Source organism: Microcaecilia unicolor, chromosome 3 (genome assembly GCF_901765095.1).
Source record: "Microcaecilia unicolor chromosome 3, aMicUni1.1, whole genome shotgun sequence".
NCBI lineage: Eukaryota > Metazoa > Chordata > Amphibia > Gymnophiona > Siphonopidae > Microcaecilia > Microcaecilia unicolor.
Genome location: NC_044033.1, coordinates 118,498,706 through 118,520,685, shown reverse-complemented (window position 1 = coordinate 118,520,685; position 21,980 = coordinate 118,498,706). Strand labels below are relative to the sequence as shown.

Sequence of the window (21,980 nt, the reverse complement as noted above, 5' to 3'; positions counted from 1 at the left end):
ATGAGTGACAGCGAGACTGGGTGAAAGCTGGGAAGGGAACAATGCACCGCCGTATTTTGCTGCTATTTGATGACTCATACAACAGTGAGTGTTTTAGCCCTCCGAATGTTACAAAATATGGCCCCCAATAGAAAAAGGTTGGACAAGCCTACTGTAAAGCATTTTGCAATATTTTGCCTGTGTTTGTTAACTCGCACATTAGGTATTAATATCTTTTTGGAGGGGGTGTGTCATGGAGGGAGAATATTTGTTCCTGAATCACATATCAGTAGTGAATTTTCTAGTACAGTACTAGCTTAGGCAGTCAGCCAACACCCTTGGGCACAGAAAGCAGGAGACTGTGTGAGCCTGAGAGTCCCTGGGAGCTGGTGGTGGTGGGGAGGGAGGAGGAGGGAATGAAAGAATTGTGTGCCATTCAACAGCCGGCCACCCTTGCTCAACCAGCTCTCTCAGCCTCCCTATCAAGTGAGTCAAGGGCCACCTATACTCACACCCCTCAAAGTGCATCACATCAAATTACAACATACAGAGCATCATTAAATATATTTTGAATCACAGTACAACACATATTTGAAAAATAAAGATCATTACCTCTTTGACCTATAAACCTGCAACACTCATTAAATCCTCCCTTTGCAGCGTGATGAAGTGCTGTGGTACCATCCATTGCAATTATACCCATATTGCCACCATAAGCAGAAATAACCTTCAGTATCTATATACAAGAACACAAAATTAAAAAAAAATTATTCTCCAAGTATGATAGCAAGATTTAATTTCGCCCTTGTTTAATTTTACAAGGTCTAAATTCTTGTGGGAAGGAATGAGAGGGCGCTATTTTTTTTTTTTTAATTCTGTAGGTGCCCTACAGATTCCTGCTGCTCAGTGGTGGGCATCCAGCAAAAACAGTCCAACTTGATGACTAGAGATTTCATTTATAGTAGCCAGGATTTATGTCAGCTGTACAACTTCTACCAGGCCTGTCAAGAACAGCGACAGGCCTAGGCAGTGGTGTGCTGATAAATGTTTAACAACAGGCTCTCTCCCCGGTCCCCCTCTGTGCCCCCCTGGTCCCCCTTTGGGCCCCCCCCCCAAACTGCAGAGCTGGCTATAGCCAGGGAGAGAGCCTGGGGGGGGGTGGCAATGCATTACTCCAGGAAAAAAAATTAAATGATCCCAGGTTCCAATCTAATTCATGTTTAATGTGCGATAAAATGCCATAAATAAATAAGTAAATATATATATATAAACTTTTAATGTTGAGCATCTGATTCTCAAAGTGAACATATTCCAAACACTATAATGACAATAAAATGATTTTTCTTCTACCTTTGTTGTCTGGTGACTGTTTTTCTGATCATACTGGCCCAGTATCCGATTCTGCTGCTATCTGTCCTCTTAACTCCGTTTCCAGGGCTTCCTTTCCATTTATTTCTTTCCTTTCCTCCTTTCTTCTTCATTTCTGGTCCTCCGCAGACTTGACTGTCCAGTGGATCCAGCTTCTGCCTATTTTCTTCATCCATGTGCAGTTTTTCTCCTCTCTTCCTTTTCCCTCATCTCATCTCCTTCCTCACTCTTCCCTCCTCTCCATCCATGTCCAGCATTTCTTCTCTCTTCCCTCCTCTCCCCTGCCCTCCATCCACCCATGTCCAGCGACCCTTCTCTCCCCCCGCCCTCCATCCACCCATGTCCAGTGACCCTCCTCTCCCCCTGCCCCCCTCCAGCCACCCATGTCCAGCGACTCTCCTCTCTCCCCTGCCCCCCCCTCTAGCCACCCATGTCCAGCGACCCTCCTCTCCCCTGCTCTGCATGCACCCACATCCAGCGACCCTCCTCTCCCCTGCCCTGCCCTCCATGCACCCATACGCAGCGACTCTCCTCTCCTCTGCCCTCCATCTACCCATGTCCAGCGACCCTCCTCTCCCCTGCCCTCCCCTCCATGCACCCATACCCAGCGACCTTCCTCTCCCCTGCCCTCCCCTCCATGCACCCATGTCCAGCGACCCTCCTCTCCCCTGCCCTCCATGCACCCATGTCCAGTGACGCTCTTCTCCCCTGCCCTCCCCTCCATCCACCCATGCCCAGCGACTCCCTTCTCTCCCCTGCCCTCCCAACCAGCCACCCATGCCCAGCGCGACTCTCCTCTCTCCCCTGTCCCCTCCAGCCACCCATGCCTAGTGTCTCTCTTCTCTCCCCTGCCCCCCTCCAGCCACCCATACCCAGCGATTGCCCTCTCTCCCCTGCCCCCCTCCAGCCACCCATGCCCGACTCCCTTCTCTCCCTTGCCCCCCTTCTTCTCCTCCAGCCACCCATGTCCAGTGACTCCCTTATCTCCCCTGCCCCCCTCCTCCTCCTCCAGCCACCCATGTCCAGCGACTCCCTTCTCTTCCCTGCCCCCCTTCCTCCTCCAGCCACCCATATCCAGCGACTCCCTTCTCTCCCCTGCCCCCCTCTAGCCACCCATGTCCAGCGACTCCCTTCTCTCCCCTGCCACCCCCTCCTGAGTTGTTCAGCGAATTCTTTGGGGCAGGCAGTCTTGCCTGCCCGCTGCCGGCACTGACTCTCCCCCGCTGCTGGATCGCTCTTCAAAATGGCCACCGAGACTTACAAGGGCGGCCTCCAAGACTTCAGCAGAAGTCTCGCGAGGCTGCCTCTGGAAGTCTCGGCAGCCATTTTTAAAGAGCGAACCGGCAGCGGGGGAGGGTCACCGCTGGCAGCGGGCAGGCAAGACTGCCTGCCCCGAAGAATTCGATGGACAAGGAAGGGTGACTCAGGTGAGAGGGACCGGATCCGGAGGGAGAGAGGGAGGAAGGAGAGCCGGCTTGCACTTAGTAATAACCAGCTCGCAAGTCGGAACAAAATTTAACAACCGCAAGCCGGCTCCAGCACACCACTGGGCCTAGGCCAACTGACACAGACCATGGCTACCTCAGAAGTCTGGTTCAAGTATGATCTTTTGGGACTGCTGAGTGTTCTATTCCTATACATTGATAGCCAGAGCTCTCTACCCTTCCAGTGGCTGACAGTTCCACCTTTGCAGCATCCCCCAACCTCACCTAGCCAGGAATTGAGCCTGGGGCTGTCTCAGGTCAGCCTAGGGCAGGGGTTCACAACCCAGTCCTTGGGACACACCTAGCCAGTCAGGTTTTCAGGGTATCTACAGCGAATATGCATGAAATATATTTGCATACAATGGAGACAGTACATGCAAATTTATCTTGCGCATATTCATTGTGGATATCCTGAAAACTTGGCTGGCTATCCTGCTTATAATCGAACGAGAAAAACGCCCAAGTTCCGACCTAAATCAGGAGATGGACGTTTATCTCACAAAAACGAATAACGCGGTATAATCGAAAGCCGAACTTGGACGTTTTCAACTGCACTCCATCGCAGAAGCGTACAAAGTTGATGGGGGCGTGTCGGAGGCGTGGTGAAGGCGGGACTGGGGCATGGTTATCACCCGAACAGAGATGGGCGCCTTTCGCCGATAATGGAAAAAAAGTATGCGTTTTTAGCTAGAATTTAGGGCACTTTTCCTGGACCCTGTTTTTTCACGAATAAGGCCCCAAAAAGTGCCCTAAATGACCAGATTACCCCCAGAGGGAATCGGGGATGACCTCCCCTGACTCCCCCAGTAGTCACTAACCCCCTCCCACCACAAAAAAATGATGTTTCACAACTTTTTATTTTCACAATCAAATGTCATACCCACCTCCCTGGCAGCAGTATGCAGGTCCCTGGAGCAGTTGTTAGGGGGTGCAGTGGACTTCAGGCAGGTGGACCTAGGCCCATCCCTCCCCTACCTGTTACAATTGTGCTGCTTAATGCTTATTAGTCGTCCAACCCCCCAAACCCACTGTACCCACATGTAGGTGCCCCCCTTCACCCCTTAGGGCTATAGTAATGGTGTAGACTTGTGGGCAGTGGGTTTTGAGGGGGATTTGGGGGGCTCAACACACAAGGGAAGGGTGCTATGCACCTGGGAGCTCTTTACCTTTTTTTTTTGTTTTTGTAAAAGTGCCCCCTAGGGTGCCCGGTTGGTGTCCTGGCATGTGAGGGGGGACAGTGCACTACGAATCCTGGCCCCTCCCACGAACAAATGCCTTGGATTTATTTGTTTTTGAGCTGGGCGTTTTCATTTTCCATTATCGCTGAAAAACAAAAACGCCCAGCTCACAAATTGTCGAATAAAACATGGACGTCTATTTTTTTTCGAAAATACGGTTCGGTCCGCCCCTTCACGGACCCGTTCTCGGAGATAAACGCCCATGAAGATAGACGTTTTCGTTCGATTATGCCCCTCTATGTGTGTCCTAAGGACTGGATTGAGAACCCTGGAAAAGATTGTTTTTACTTGATATAAGTGTTTTGTTTTTATTTTAATACAAGATAAACCATTTAAAAGAAATGATTTTTAGCAAAGGATACCTCAAAAAAGCCACCTTTGGCTGCAAAGTGCACAGCATGATATCTCTCGTGATCAAAAATATTGACGTCTGCGCCGTTTTCGAGTATTTTTCGAACGACTTCTAGTGCACCTTCTCTTGCTGCCTCCATCAAAGCAGTGCGACCTGTAGCCTGAAATTTAAACAAAGAATTGAGATATGAGAGAGAATGTAATTGTTTCCCTTTTCTAAAATGTCAGTGAACACTGTAAAAAGATATTGCTGAACAAAACTGAAAATATTTTACCACCACAAAGCTGTCAGATAAACTCTCTGGACAACATTATAGCTGGAAAGGCAAGCAATAGTTTTGTGATACAGAAAACTGTATTTTCAATATATATACGTAGTATTGTTTTCAATAATCGCCCCCCCCCCCCCCCCTTTCCTAGCTTCAGAGCTGGAAAACCTTTAATTGAATTCTTAAATCCAAGGGCCCTGTTTACTAAGCCACGCTGTAGGTGCACAAACTTTTTAGCATGCGCTAATGCTAGAGACACCCATAGGAACGCCCCCAAATTTTTATTCCCTCAATAATCACCCACCCCACCAGAATTTGCGGTAACCCAACACTGCTGTCCTCCATTCTCCATCCCCCCTTCCCTGTTATCTCTTCTTACCTCTCAAGGTCACGGCACTGGGCTGGTACAGGGCCTTGAGTATACATAGATGCTCAAACCCTTGAACGTGCACAGATGCTCAAGGCCCTGCACCAGCTCAGCCATTAACTTGAGAAGGTAATGGCTGAGCTGGTGGGAAGGTGGAGGGTGGAGGAGAGAAATGGTTGTCCTGCATGTAGTCAGAGCAGCAACAGTTTTCGACCTGCGCACCTATGTAAGAAAAACTCATTGTTCATGCGGGATGGACTGGGTGAATTGGTTCTGCACTGCACACCTTCCTCCATCCGGCTAGAACAGCTAAATTGAAGTGGTTCCAATAATAGCCCAACCTAGACTTCTAAAAACCCAGTGTTTCTAATAATATCCCCAGGCACATATACATACATGTGTTTGTATGTATGTATGTATTTATTTATCTGACCAGCTACACTTAACATGGCTGAAGTTCCCTAGCTAAACTTAGCCAGCTGTTACTGAAAACCAGATAACAATTGGCCTCATTTTTCTATTTGCCTTCCCGACCCTTCATATTCTGAATAAAAATTTTAAAAAGACCATCCCCTGCAACCAGATATCTTCTCCCCCTCCCTCCCTCAGGCTCTACAAAATTAAATTTACCACACCAACAACTTTTTCCATCCTCCCTGCTAGAGGTTGTGGCAGCCATTTTGAAGGGGAATCCACAATGGGCAGGAGCGAGTGGCATTGCTCTTGCCTTTTCTGCCACTAGATCACCAGGGACCAAGAAGGTAGGCCAGAGGGGGAGCCTAATATAGTAACATAGTAGATGGCAGTCTGCCCAACAATATAAACTCATTACATATGGTATGAAGTGTTACATCATATGTATACTTGATTTATTCTTGCCATTTTTAGGGCATAGACCGTAGAAGTCTGCCTGGCTCTGGCCTTCTTCTAAAATTTCTGAAGTTGTTGTCAAAGCACCCGAAAAGCTCCACTCCGGCCCATCCAAATCTACTCAGCCTCTATCAGGGCAAAGACCGAGCCAGGTTTTAATGTCAGGAGGAGCAGACCTTTTATAAAATAGGCCTCAGTGTGAAGCTGAAGGACTGATTCATATAGATGCCATTTTACTCAAAATATGACATCATCAGTTCGGGCACCTTTTTGAGGCTTGCTTGCAAGAAAAAACGGACCAAGTAAAGTCAGCCAAGAGCTCATCAGGGACGCCCTTCTTTTTTCCACTATTGTGTGTTAAGCACTCCCCAGTCCCGCCTTCGCTAAGCTGCCGACACACCCCTGTGAACTTTAGTCGTCCCCACAACGGAAAGCAGTTGAGGGCGCCCAAAATCGGCTTTCGATTATGCCGATTTGGTCGACCCTGAGAGAAGGACGCCCATCTCCCGATTTGTGTTGGAAGATGGGTGCCCTTCTCTTTCGAAAATAAGCCTGATTGTGGATTAAAAACTGGTTAAAGGATAGAAAACAGAGAGTAGGGTTAAATGGTCAGTAATCTCAATGGAAAAGGGTAGATAGTGGGGTTCCCCAGGGGTCTGTGCTGGGACCACTGATTGTTAACATATTTATAAATGATCTAGAGATGGGAGTAACTAGTGAGGTAATTAAATTTGCTGAAGACACAAAGTTATTCGAAGTTGTTAAATCGCAAAAGGATTGTAAAAAATTACAAGAGGACCTTACAAGACTGGGCATCCAAATGGCAGATGATGTTTAATGTGAGCAAGTGCAAAGTGATGCATGTGGGAAAGAGAAACCTGAACTATAGTTATGTGATGCAAGGTTCCACATTATGAGTCACTGACCAAGAAGGGGATCTAGGAGTCATCATTGATGACACATTGAAACCCTCTGTTCAGTGTGCGATGGCAGCGGCTAAGAAAGCAAATAGAATGTTAGGTATAATTAGGAAAAGAATGGAAAACAAAAATGAAGATGTTATAATGCCTTTGTATAGCTCCATGGTGCGACTGCACCTCAAATATTATGTGTAATTCTCGTCACCGCGTCTCAAAAAAGATATAGTGGAATTAGAAAAGGTACAGAGAAGGGTGACAAAAATGATAAAGGGGATGGGACGACTTCCCTAAGAGGAAAGGCTAAAGCTGCTAGGGCTCTTCAGCTTGGAGAAAAGACAGCTGAGGGGAGATATGAAAGAGGTCTATAAAATAATGAGTGGGGTAGAAAAGGTAAACGTGAATCACATGTTTACTCTTTTCAAAAATACTAGGATTAGAAGGCACCTCAATGAAGCTAGAAAGTAGTAAATTTAAAACGAATCAGAGAAAATAAATTTGTTGCCAGAAAATGTTGTAAAAGCAGTTAGCTTAGCAGGGTTTAAGGTTTGCCTAGCTTCCAAAATGAAAAATCCATAAGTCATTATTAAAATGGACTTGAGGAAAATCCACTGCTTATTTCTAGGATAAGCAGCATAAAATGTATTGTACTATTCTGGGATCTTGCCAGGTACTTGTATCAGCCTGCTTACATGGCATTGCTGCCTGGATGTCCAACCGCCACCTGAAACTGAACATGTCCAAGACCGAGCTCATCGTCTTTCCACCAAAACCCACTTCTCCTCTTCCTCCACTTTCTATCTCAGTCGATAACACCCTCATCCACCCCGTCTCATCTGCCCACAACCTCGGAGTCATCTTTGACTCCTCCCTCTCCTTCTCTGCGCATATCCAGCAGATAGCCAAGACTTGTCGCTTCTTCCTCTTTAACATCAGCAAAATTCGCCCTTTCCTCTCTGAACACACCACCCGAACTCTCGTCCATGCTCTCATTACCTCTCACCTTGACTACTGCAACTTACTCCTCACCGGCCTCCCACTTAGCCATCTATCCCCCCTTCAATCTGTTCAGAACTCTGCTACACGTCTTATATTCCGCCAGAACCGATATACTCATATCACCCCTCTCCTCAGGTCACTTCACTGGCTTCCAATCAGATACCGCATTCAATTCAAGCTTCTCCTTCTTACCTACAAATGCACTCAGTCTGCTGCCCCTCACTACCTTTCTACCCTCATTTCCCCTTACGTTCCCGCCCATAACTTCCGTTCACAGGACAAATCCCTCCTCTCAGTACCCTTCTCCACCACCGCCAACTCCAGGCTCCACTCATTCTGCCTCGCCTCACCCTATGCGTGGAACAACCTTCCTAAGCCCATACGCCAAGCCCCCTCCCTGCCCATCTTCAAGTCTTTGCTTAAAACCCACCTCTTCAATGCTGCGTTCGGCACCTAACTCCTACCGTTCAGCAAATCCAGATGGCCCCAATTTGACTGCCCCTATCGGACTGATCGTTCACTTGTCTTTTAGATTGTAAGCTCTTTGAGCAGGGACTGTCCCTCTATGTTAAATTGTACAGCGCTGCGCAACCCTAGTAGCGCTTTAGAAATGTTAAGTAGTAGTAGTAGTAGTACTTGTAACCCAGATTGGCCACTATTGGAAACAGGATGCTGGGCTTGATGGACCTTCAGTCTGTCCCAGTATGGCAATACTTATGTACTTATTACTTATTCTTGCTGTACGCCACCGTGAGTGAATTCCCTCCAAAAGGTGGTAAAGAAATCTTAATAAATAAATAAAATAGTGTGCAATAAGTGCCACATGAACCATAGTTATCAAATAGGACATGCAGCATTTAGCACGCACTAATGTCTGCTGGCATGTGCTCAATTTCACTAAAACCAAGCATGTGCGTCGGGGTGGGAAAGCAGAGCTGGCAGTGAGGTGCTGAGTATTGCCACAGGAAGTCTTCTGCTGGCAGGGCTTGGGGACCCCGCCAGCCCAGGTATGTGTGGCTTCAGAGAAGTGCAGAATAGCGGGGAGCCAGGGGAAAATGTCTCTCCCCCCCCCCCCCCCCCCCCACATACACACTTTGGAATCAGACCCCTCCCCAATCGTGGTCAAAAAAAGGTGAGAGCGAGTCTCTATGAAATATTCCTTTCCTGATTTTCACCTGACCCACTTCTTCATTGCCAAGTATTGACAACTTGTCTATCTAAATAGTATTCTAAGCAGGACACAATCAGTATGAATAATCACAAACCAGGGACAACACAAACAAAAAATTAGAACAGAAAATAAAATTCCTGTAAACACAAAGAAGTAGTGGCTAGCAGTGCCTAATCCACCCGTTTCTTCCCAACATAAAAATAATGCAGCAGGAGAGCTACACCAAATCCCCATTCCGTCTTGCACATAATACAAAAATGTTCCAAGCAAACGGCACCAGGCTACCCTTCCCATTCCCTATGATAAAACCGTAATGGGCAAGCAGCATTGGACCCCCCTCCCCTCTTAAGCACCAAAGAAAAGTGGCATCCAAACTCCGAAGTCCACTCCTAATCCCTATATAATAAAATAAAGAATGTGGCATCAAACCTTTGAACCGCAAAAGTGTCCCCAAAACAGAGCAGGAGGAGGAAAGTGTCTTATCTCTTTTCACTACAATAGATAATATATGCTGATTCCAGCTACAAGTAATACACTTCCAGGTTAATACTCAAATACCCTGGTCAGCATTTTTTAAAAGCTGGCTACAGCATGTTAATCCATTCTATACATTCAACACAAGAGGCATTGAATGTACTTGCATAATGTTGACAGCTGCTGGCTCTACAGATAACTAACATTAACGAATATCCTACAGAGAAATTATCTTGATTAACGACACCTCATAACCATGTGTCCAAGAATATACTTATTTAATTTTTTAGATGTGTGCTCATATGTCTTCTTAGGACTTACACAGACCATACGGTCTAAACATTAGTCTAAACGTCTAATCATCATACACTTTTAATGAAAAGTTTTCAAACTTGTCACCTTCAGTGACAAGCTTGAAAAGTTTTCATTAAAAGTGTGCGATGATTAGAAGATTGGACTAACGTTTAGACCGTATGGTCTATGTGAGTCCTGAGAAAACCTATAAGCACACTTCTAAAAAGTTATGTAAGTATATTATTAGACACATAGTTATAAGATGTCATTAATGAAGACAATTTCTCTGTGGGATATTCGTTATGTTGGTTCACTCAACTTTTCCCAGAGATTAAATTGTATATGTCTCTCATTTAGTGGTTTGGCTTTACAGATAACGCCAATAATCCATTGCTACCCATATAGCTATTTGGTTTAAGTAAGGACAGTCTTTTTGCTGCCCTAAATTAATCTGCTAAGCTATATAAAGAGTGGCCAAATATTGTCGACTATCTACAAAGGTAGGAAAAATGCTCATGCTCCTCCACCACACTATCTGGATAGTGCCAAAGCAATCTTGAAGGTTTTTCAGCGACACTATCTGGATAGTGCTACTGAAAATTCACAGACAGAGCACTTATCTATACAGCAGCTGTCATATACAGACAAGTGTTTTTGAATATCATGCCATTCGTGTTGCACAAATAAACAAATCCCTGTTCAGAACTTGAGTTTCGCAATGGTTCACCATTTCACATATTGCCATATTCATACTTTGTATGAATTGTGTCAAACCAATAAAGAGAAATTTTAAAACAGAAAAAAATAAAAGCTTTGACAATAATAAAATTGCATTTTGAGAGTTAAATTAGCCTGAATTGTCTCCATTTATTTGAGAGTCACTCTTTAATGATGAGGTGTGTTTTATATATTGTCCTACCGCAAAAGTGTTTCAGCAGCTGGACTGCCTGCATCTGGGGCACATTCAATCTTTGTAATAGGAACAAATGACACACCTATAAACAATAAAATCAATTAGAAACACACATATAAAAAAAATCAAAACACGATCAATAAATAAATTACTAATGTATACAAAGAGCGGACACATGCAAATCAAGAGTGAAACCGAGTCCTGAAGAAGTGCTGAGAAGGACCTATTGAGAGGAATGTGAATTTAGAAAACTTAGGGTTAACATTTATATCTTAAAAAAAAGTAAGAAATTGTCTCTAAGTAAGTGAATTGTGGAGAAAATTGTACTTCTCAGCTTTCTCACTGACCTCATGAAAAGGCCTAATCAATGTGACCTGACCATTTTGGGAAGTTGAGAGGCCCCAGGAAGGAGAATAAGGTTCCAAATACAAAGTGATGATCTTTAAAGAAGCCCTGCCATTGATAACTTTTTCTCTCCTTCTCAGTTTCAAAACTTTATATAGAATGAGTAGTTTACGTAAGAAGATGTTAGTATTGTATGAATAACTGGGAAAATATTGTGTTAGACATGTTTTTCTGTTCTGAAAACCATCTGTATCCTGCCTGTCACTCAAAGACCCCTGCTCTTTGTATTCTTTTTATTTTGCATCCATGAATAGAATTGATTCATTACCTCATCTGTAAGTTTCAGACTATAAAATGTAACCTTAGCACTACTGTTTTGGGGAGTTTTACTAGCAGAGAAATGTCTCTGCTAGTCCCCCACCTTGTTAACAAGATATCTTATGCAATTCTAAAATAAATGGCCAGTTTTGACCACTTGAAGATTGGATTTATTTTGCAGAATTTACTTTTGACTGGAAGAAAACGTCACTGGAGCGTCTTACTTGCTGGAAATTGCATTCACACTTGGGAAAAGGTACAAATATTTCTACAACTGCAGTATGGCTGGCAAACATTGTATCATCAAATCTGGTGCCCCAGTTACAGCTTCTGCCTCTGTGCAGACAGAAAATGTGATCCAAGAAGAAGGTCTGGTTTCATGTCCAAGATGTCTTCAGCTTGAATCCCTCATTAAATAAGTGAAAGAACGGAGGGAGGAAGTGGCAAGGTTCAGAAGCATCACCAAAAATGAGAAATACGTCAATGAATGCTTCATGAAGCATCAAAGATTTCCAGCAGTGGGGAAGAAGAAGCTGGGCTGAAAGAGGAAAACTGCACTCAGATCACAAGACCGTACAGGAAAACTGCACTCAGATCACACTCCACCTGCCCTCAAACTGAAGAACCAGTATGCAGCCCTGAAAGTGGAGAAGATGAGAGCATCTCAGGGAAAGGAGGAACCAAAGTTCAAAATCCCCAAAGTTGATTCATCAGTGACCACTAGGAGGTGAAAGGTAGTGGTGGTTGGTGATTCTGTTCTGAGGGATACACAGGCATCCATCTGCAGTTATTCTGGGAGGTGTGCTGTCTGCCAGATGCCAAAATTCAAAATGTTACAGAGAGCTTGCCGAGATTCATCAATCCGACTATTATCCCATGCTGCTCATCCACATTGGTACAAATGATATTGCTAGGTACCCCTAAGAACATATCAAAAGTCACTTTATGGCTCTGGGACAGAAGGTGAAGCAAACAGGTGTGCAAGTAGTGTTCTTGTCAATCCCCCCTTTCAAGGGTAAAGGCTAAGGCAGAGAAGCTTGCATCCTGGAGATGAATATATGGCTGCGCAGATGGTATCATTGAGGAAGTTTTGGCTTCCTGGACCATGGGATGCTTTTCTAAGGGCTGCTCAGCAGAGAAGGCAAGAAGTATCTTCCAGACTGGGTAACCTACTGAATAAGGCTTTAAACTAGAATCATTGGGGCTGGGTGATCAAAGCCCCCAGGTAAATATAAGCCCTCAGATAAGTAAAGCATTAAATATCTCTACACAAATGTGAAAAAGAAGCAACGTCTGGAAAGCAGTATATACTTATTCCCATAGTATGGGAAATAAAGTTTTGGATCTAGAGGCTATGATGGAAGAGGCTGATTTGGATTTAGTAGAGGTCATAGAGACAAGGTTCACAGAAAACCATGACTGGGATATAGTTATACCAGGTTATGATCTGATTAGGAAAGACAGGGTAGGAAGAAAGGGAGAGAGATTGGCATTATATGTTGAAGATAATATTAAAGCCACACAATTGCAGGACCTTCAGGGTCAGGAAGAGACAATGGAAAATATACTTACATTGGTATGATATATAGGCCTCCTTCACAGACAGGAAATGAACAGAGTGGTAACTGCAGACATTCAAAATATAGTTGTGAAAGGGAAAGTACTACTAACAGGTGATTTTAATACAAGGAAGTTTGATGAACAGGAAATGGCGTGACATCAAAAAGCTGTAGCCGGTCCACCCAAGGAAATTTTCATTTTCCCTAATGCAGCTGCCACCATCTTGATACACCTAAAACAATGTAATTGATAAGATGACAACTCTGCCTCCTAGCTTCAGTACAAATAATGGACCAAGCACGCTCCTGCCATCTCCTGTTCATCAAATCCTCCTTGCTTTAAAATGCCAGATGTTGATTGGGGTATCCCTATTGTGGGGTTTTCTTGAACTAAGATCCTGGATTCTCTACAGGGGAAACTATTCTAGCAGTTGGTAATGGAACCCATGCGGGATGAGGCCATACTGGACTCAGTGCTTACGAATGGAGAGAGTGTTTCCACTGTTACACAGGTGATCATCTAGCATCCAGTGATCACCAGATGATTAGTTTAATATTAAGATAGGTGAGCAGAGGATTCATTCAAAAGTGAAAGTTCTAGACTTAAAAAAAACTAACTTTGTTCAGATGGGGGATTATCTTAAAAAGTGAGGTAAGCAACGCAGGGGGCGCCGACCTCTAGAGGGCGCCACTCACTTGCAAAATCTTCTACCTGAAGTTGTGATTTTCCTCTCTCCCCTGCCCTTCCCACATCAGGAAGTGAAGGTAGCCCAGTAGTGCTGAGACAGACATGCTGCTCTGCTAAAGCTGCTTCAAAGAGTACAACCAGCAGCTATTTATGGCTTTGGTGTGTGAACAACTTTCATTCAGGGTGAGCTGGAACAACATTCAAATTAAAGAGAACAGGTTTGTAGGCAGGTGTGCAAGTGAGACTGGGGAGAAATAAAAAATAAATAGTGTAATTGTTATCTGTAAGTGGTTCAAAGTTTTTGTTTTTTGAGCATGTACACTGAGAGGAGGGCATGACTGCAATGATGTGTACGTAATTATCATAATTGGCTGAGGTTCAAAGAGGAAGTTTAGCTGACGTATAGTGTAGAATAGCTGGTAAGTAAAAATCTGATTGCTTTTTTTGTGTGTTTGTTTTTATATAAAAAATTCTGCTTGGATAGGGAGAGTTTGTGATATTTTAAAATACATTTTGCTTTAATGAAATTGCTAAACTTTAGAGTCAGAGACTTATCAATGAGGGATACATACAGTGGAAAGGAAGCACTGGAAACAGAGTTAAGAGGACAGATACCAGCAACAGAATCAGATACTGGGCCAGCATGATCAGAAAAAGAAAGTCACCAGCCAATAAAGGTAGAAAAAAATCATTTTATTTTCATTTTAGTGTTTGGAATATGTCCACTTTGAGAATTTACATCTGCTATCTTATTTTGCAATGTATAGCAGTGTCCAAGAGACTGGACTCCCAGTGAGCTAGGGAGGTCAGACTGTGTAAATGAGATGAAGAGCCCCCCCCCCCCCCCCCCCCCCCACTGTAACAAAGACAGGAACATGCATAATCAAAGCTTAGGTCTCTGCAGTTACAAGGGCTGGCCATTCCTAATTATGCTAATAGTTTTTAATAGGCTAAGTCCCACTGAAAAGCCTCTTTATAAAGGCAGTGCTTTCTCTGGAGAGCAGTGTTAAGAAACAGCAGGAATTGTGTTTATTTTTTTAAACTGCTTTCCTGTGTAAGCTAATTTACAGTTTTCTAGTATATGCTTGACATTGAAGGGTGTGGTAGACCCTTTTGTCAGGTCTGGCTGGGCCTGTAGTTTTCAGTCTAAAGGAAAGACAGGTAGCAATGGAGAAACATCTAATGAAGAAGCGAGATGGGGGGGGGCACCAACTGATAGTCTGCAGGGGGACACCAGAGACCCTTGGCACGGCCCTGGTAAATAAAAGAGGAAAAGGCATCCATTTTGGTTCTCAAAAGTAGTACCTGAAAAGGTAAGGAAAAAGAGGTTAGCCTTCATAAACTACAAGAGAACGAAGAAAGAGGAAGACACAGAAACAGAGAAAAATATAGGCAGATAAAGGCCATATGGCCTATCCTGTCTACTCATCCATGCCATCTACTCTCCCTATCACTCCCTTAGAGATCCTATATATTTTCCCAAATACTCTTGAATTCAGATACTGTTTTTTTTCTCTACCACTTTCACCGGGAGGCCATTCCATGAATTTGCTACCCTTTCGGTGACAAAGTATTTCCCCAGGTTACTTCTGTCTACCCCCTTTCACATTCATCCTATGCCCCCTCATTTCAGAGCTTCCTTTCAATTGAAAGAGATTCACCTCCTATGCATTTATGCCACATAAAAATTTAAATGTCTCTATCATATATCTCCTCTCCCACCTTTCTCCCAAAGTATACATATTGAGATCTTTATGTCTGTCCCTATAAGCATAATGACAAAGACCACTGACCATTTTAACAGCCACTTTCTGGACCAACTCCATCCTGTTTATATCTTTCTGAAGGTGTGGTCTCCAGAATTGTACACAGTATTATAAATGAGGTCTCACTACAGTCTTATTCAGGGGTATCATCACCTCCTTTTTCCTACTGGCCATTTCTCTCCCTATGCACCTATACATCATTCTAGCTTTCGCTGTCGCCTTTTCTGCCTGTTTGGCCACCTAAGATCATCACATACGATCACACCCAAGTCCTGCTCCTCTTTTCTGCACATAGGTTTCTTCACCCCCTAAACTGTACTTATGATCTTAAAGTATTCAAACAAGTAGAAAAGGTGATGGTGAAAGCCAGAATGATGCCTGGGTGCATAGGGACAGGAATGGCCAGTAGGAAAAAAGAGGTGATGATGCCCCTGTCTAAGACTCTGGTGAGACCTCATTTAGAATACCATGTAGAATTCTGGAGTACGCACCTTCAAAAAGATATAAAAAGGACGGAGTCAGTCCAGAAGGTGGCTACTAAAATGGTCAGTGGTCTTTGTCATGTCGGACAACATACCCCTGAGCCAACAACAAAGATAAGTGCATAACAATACAAATTTACTCTATTAAGAATTAAAGCTAGTTAAAAAGCGAGAAAATTTACTGCCAGCATAGGGGCAGCGTAGGTGGTTGTCAGACTTTTTGTTAGTTCGTCACATTGCACTGTAGTTATTCTCTTCTATTGCAAGTGGAAGAAGCCCATGCAAGTTTGAGCGCTGCTAATGAGAGCCAAGTATGTGCACAAGTCTAAGGAAGACCAAAAGTGCAAGCAAACATCTGCGCCTACATAAGTATTTCAAAAAATTAAAGTGCAAACAATTTTTGGAAGGCTCATATTTAAAAGTGACTGACGAAGAACAGCGCCAATGTGTGCTTGCACTTCTGGGTTTCTCTGGGCTTACTGCAAACCTTTGTGCATATGTGCCAGGCAAGGTCCTTCCCTTGTGTTCAGTTTCTTAGCACCAATTACCTGTGCATTTTTTTTTAATCGCTTCGCTATTTCTTTGCATTCCTTTTTGAGTTATGGGCTTTACATTATGCTGTTATATGCCCGGCTTTGAGCATCGGCCCCATAATGAACACTGGATTGGAAAGGATGCACATGGGAAAGGGGAAGGAGCAGTTGCAAGGACAAGGCACATGTGCTGTATCCTTTCTCTGTGACTTCTGCCACCCGTGGCACTAGCCACAAAAAAAAAAAAAAAAGAAAAACACACACACATGCACTTACAAGGTAAAGAAAGAGGGGCAGTAGGAGAAAAGATGAATTCCAGAATTCCAGTCAGGAGGCAAGAGGAGGACAGAGAAACTGAAGAAGAAAGATGTAAAATATCTCTATTGTCTCCTACTTGACCCTCACCCTTATCTGTGAAAAATATTTTCTTTTTGGCTTTAGAACTCAATGTTTTGCTCTGAACCTGGGAGGATGTGATGGCCCCACATCGGACTGATGATCTGCGATTTGTATCGCAACATTCATTCTGTAGCGGAAAGAAAGCTTCACAGTGACAAATTTCAAAGGGAAGCAGTCAATATTAATATTACAAAATAAATAAAGCACAATACTAACGCTTAATTATTTGATACAGCCCAAACAAAATAATGCTTAATGGCTGTGTACGAGATGTCTACATCAAGCTGTTCATTTGTTTATTCTGGTTAGAATAAAATTCTACATTTAATGAGCAGCTATGGTGCATTGTCCTAAGGAGCTTAGCCGAGATTGGGTGGCAGAGCCAGCCGGTGGTGGGAGGCGAGGATAGTGCTGGGCAGACTTATACGGTCTGTGCCAGAGCCAGTGGTGAGAGGCGGGGCTGGTGGTTGGGAGGCGGGGATAGTGCTGGACAGACTTATACGATCTGTGCCCTGAAGAGGACAGGTACAAATCAAAGTAAGGTATACACAAAAAGTAGCACATATGAGTTTGTCTTGTTGGGCAGACTGGATGGACCATGCAGGTCTTTTTCTGCCGTCATTTACTATGTTACTATTCTACAGATAGACACATTTACATGTTTGTCATTGAGGGATTTCAATTAATTTAAAAGAAATATTTTACACAGGAAAATTCCTACTAGGCTTGTGGCACCGGGATCAGCTCCTTTCTCCAATAATTTCATGCAGAGGTCTTTACACTCTTTTGCTTGTTCACATGCCGCCACAAGGATTGGCTTTCCATCGGTAGTGCTGTTGTTAACATCTGCACCAAATTCTAGGACCATATGAGCACAGCGCGCATGCCTCTTGGTAGGTGTAATGCAGTAAAACAAAATGCCTGGAAAAATATGAGAGTCAGTGTTTCAAGAATTTATAGGGGTAAAAGCTGTGTGATCAAAAGTATTGCTGACAACAGGCTGTTGGAGAACATTATAACCATGTTGCACCAACTACCAATGGAAATTCTGAGCTCAGTAGGACTGCACATGCCGGAAGACGAGACTCCACAGGAAAATACCAATTAGGACTACTTCCAAAAAGCTTCCCCCCCCCCCCCCCTTTACCTCACAATCTATGCCAGTAGCAAAACTATTGTGAAAGAAGGAGCCATCTCTTTTTTTTGTAAAGCATCAAAATCTGAAGTAGCTTCTATTGAAAAATGGTGTAACTAATAAGAACAATAACTGTGGAGAATATACCCTACCCAAGTTATCACCTGGAGCTCAAATGAGAAGGTCAAACCTCAGAAATGTCTTTTAGTCACTGTGTGAAACAATGTAGACCAGAGCTAGTGCAAGGCTTAAAAAAAAACAAGATTGGAAAAGTTTGCTGAATGAAATGCACAACATGTCTAAATGCATTCTTTACCTCCTGCACTTAACCCAGGGGCGTAGCCAGATGGCCAATTTTGGGTGGGCCTGAGCCCAAGGTGGGCAGGCATTGAATTCAGCCCCCATCTGGTTTGGTCCTCTCTCCACCCCTCCCTGCCCACAAACCTCAAATATTAAATTCTTGAAATGGCGGGGATTCCCAAACCCTGCCAGCTGAAGATTTCCTCTTCCTCCTCGAGCAGCCAGCACTCGTCCAAATGGCAGCCAGCAGCACTTGCCTCAAACTGATGCTGCTGCCGGCAGGCCATGCATGCTCAGTGCTTTTGCATGTGCAAAAACTGAGCATGTGCAGAAGGGCTGGTCTCAGCATCAGCTCAAGAAAAGAGCTGCTAGCTGACATTTGGAAGAGTGCTGGCTGCCCAAGGAAAGAATCTTCAGCTGGCAAGGCTTGGAGATTCCCACCAGCCACAGCAAGAGTGTCACAATTTTGGATGGGCCTGAGTCCAAAGTGGGTGGGCCCTGGCCCACACAGGACTTAACCATGGATGAAATGCATTCACCATCTACGTTTTTTTTACCTGCTGCCTCCACAATAACTCTTTTTGAGTGGTATGGATGGCAGGAATACATGATAAGTGCTTTACTTCCCTGGCAAGTACAACCACCATCTACCTCAACCCCAATACAGCCCCCTCTCCTCCAGACCTCTCCTATCCCAACCCAGGCCCACTCTCCCCTTTCCCCTCCATTGATGGACTTCCTTATTCTCTTTCATCCCTACTCAGTTGCTCCACTCTTTTCCTCTGCCTCCCCTTCTCTCCTTTCCCACCTCTCTTTGTTAACAATTCAAACATTATATTGTGGTGTGAGATTGCTGACTGTTGAGTTGATATGTGAAAGTACTTTTTTAGTCGGCACCAGGGTCAAAATACAGGTCACTTGGACAGGTTTGAATGTATAAATTGGTATAAGGCCACAATTATCCATCTGAAAAGAAGGTGGAATTTGTGCACTCCAGAAGTGGCACCATTAAGACGTCTAACTTATACATCTACCATCGATATTCAACCTCTAAACATAATTTATTTATTTATTGCATTTGTATCCCACATTATCCCACCCATTTGCAGGCTCAATGTGGCTTACATAGTTTTGTTATGACATTGTCATTCCAGAATATCAGATACAGTTAGTAGTGTGAAGAGATTAAGTAGGGAAGAAAGAGGAAGTGATTGGGCGGGTGATAGTAGAAGTTAAGCAGTCAAATGAGTCAAATAACAAGAACAAACTGAACCGTCCAACTTGGTCAAAGTCATACAAGAATATTCATTGGTGTCACCTAAAAAGATAGAACCACTGAATATAGGTGTACTTTGAAAATGTCTGGATTGGGTGTTTCAAATTAATATGTTCAACACAGAGGAATTTGAATTTCTGTATCAAAATGCCTTTTCTCCATTATTTTAATGAATTAGCAGTGAACAAAGCTGCTGCCAACTGGGGTTTATATATAGTCAAGGACAGTAGTCTTCCTAGACAATCTGTATTTATGTAAAAGCTTAAGTATGTATTAGCATATAAATGCTTTCTGACCAATATTCAAAGCAATCTGAACTATTTAAATCGCTTGTCTGGGGCTAACTGCAAATCTTCAGCGGATAGTGCTGCTGAATATTCACAATTAGCACCGCACTTAGGGGCCCTTTTACTAAACCGCGAAAGAATCTACGTGCGCACAACGCACGCCAATTCTGAGTTACCGCGTGGCCCGGGCAGTAATGTCATTTGTAATGCGCATCCAAAAATATTTTTATTTTCTGGTGCGTAGGCGGTAATTGGCATTTGGATGCGCGTTGACCATTACCACCTGGTTAACGTGCGAGATCTAACCGCTAAGTCAATGGCTGGTGGTAAGATCTCAGACCCAAAATGGGCGCGTGCCGATTTTCATTTTGCTGCATGTCCATTTTTGCCCCCCCCCCCCCCCCCCCCCCCAAAGGCATTTTTTACAGGTGCTCTGAAAAATGATTCTGTGCACGTCCAAAACACATGCCTACACTAGCACGGGACATTTTTCAGCACACCTTAGTAAAAGGACCCCTTAACTGAATAAGTGTTAGCCGGCCACGTATACCTAGATATTCAATGCCAGTGCCCAGATATGGCCTGATATTGAATATCCAGGAATAAAGCCGCCAGCAGCAAAACAAAAAAAACACTGACCACCACTGGCTGAATATCACTTGTTTTGTTTTGTTTTGTTTTTTTAATATCTCCAGCAGTTATATGGCTAAGGTACACTAGCATTTTTAGCTCATGCTAAAATTCAGTTGGCACTAAACGCTGAGATACCCATAGGAACATACATCTGGATTCTATATAGCACGCCTAGAGATCTGCGCCGCAATCCAAGTGGATTCTATAACAACGCGTGCAACATAACAATCTTAACAAGCTAATGAGCGCTGATAACAGCACTTAATAAGCAATAATGAGCACTGATTGACACTGATTAGAATTTACATTCACAACTCACTAAGGGGGTCTTTTACTAAGTTGTGGTAGCATCTTTAGCTCGCGGTACAAACCAGCTGGCGGTAAATGCCGAATCGCCCATAGGAATATAATGGGCGTCATGGTGTTTACTGCCAGATGATTTCTACCATGAGCTAAAAACGCTACCACGGCTTACTAAAAAGACCCCTAAGCGTATTCTGTAATGAAGTGCGCCAAATTTATAACATGTACAGACAAAAAAGGGTGCGGTTGTGGGTGGGGAGTGGGCGTTTTCTGGGCATTCTCAAATTTACGCGCGAAGTTATAGAATATGGCCCAGTGCATGTAAACCTACATGCTGAGATTTATGCCACATTTTCGTTCACATAGTTTTGGGCGCTCAGATATCAACTACGCGTATTTATATATAGCACACCTAAATCAATCATCCGTTTATAGAATTCGCTTAATCAGCACCGATTTCTGCACCATATATAGAATCTCCCCCATAATGGGTGTCTCAGCATTTAGCACCAAATGATTTTTAGTGCGAGGTTAAAACACTAGCACACCTTAATAACAGACCTCTTACGTCTGGCTATCTTATAGACAGAATGAAACAAGGAGTAAAAGCAGCAGCACCAACAAGGCCAATTAATAAACAGTAAAAAAAAATTACATCCAATTTTACTTTTATTTAATTGCGCCTAATGTACTATTTATTAATTGGCCTCTGTGACACTATTGTTTTTTCCCGCTGTTTCCTTTGTTTGCACCCTGGTGGTTGTACAGGGAGTGCCTCATTTTTTAAAATTGATTCTTATATATAAAATAGCCAAATTTATCCCTCTAGGAATGGGGCGTTGACTGGAGTGCAGGCAGCAAAATTCAGCCACTTAACATATAACTTTTCTATAGAAGTGGCAACATGTAAAATATCAGGTTAAACTTTACGGAAGTGATTTAATAACAGGTGGCCTTGGTTAACGGGGCAGAAAGGTGCCTATTTTATAAAGACATACAGGTGGATATGTGTCTTTATAAACTAGGAGCACATTTCCTGCAGAAATCGCACCTGCGTAAAGGTGCAAACACTGCATCTGCTCAACAGCTGGTATAAATCATGCATATTTTATAAAAATACACCCATAAGTCATGACTCTTCTTTTGCTCCACTCAAACTGTACCCTAAGCACACCTACTGTATTAAGTATGCGCCAGTTTGCATCACAAAATATTTTTCTGAATGGCTTAATTTTATCAGAGGCCATTTACGCACCAAAATG

At 43.6% G+C, this 21,980-nt stretch overlaps 1 protein-coding gene across 5 annotated transcripts in view; it reads right to left on the bottom strand.

The window, feature by feature from the left end:
- ANKEF1 (ankyrin repeat and EF-hand domain containing 1) overlaps positions 1-21,980 on the bottom strand; it is a 95,102-nt gene that overhangs the window by 43,728 nt on the left and 29,394 nt on the right. For 3 of the 5 annotated variants that reach the window (XM_030195055.1, XM_030195054.1, XM_030195056.1), the window contains 3 exons: positions 17,506-17,705; positions 4,432-4,581; positions 592-715 (listed from right to left, as the gene is read on the bottom strand). In XM_030195055.1, coding sequence (XP_030050915.1) covers positions 592-715; positions 4,432-4,581; positions 17,506-17,705 — 474 coding nt within the window. Of the gene's footprint in view, positions 1-591; positions 716-4,431; positions 4,582-10,700; positions 10,756-17,505; positions 17,706-21,980 lie in introns of those variants that run through there. The other 2 variants (XM_030195057.1, XM_030195058.1) reach the window with 2 other exon arrangements.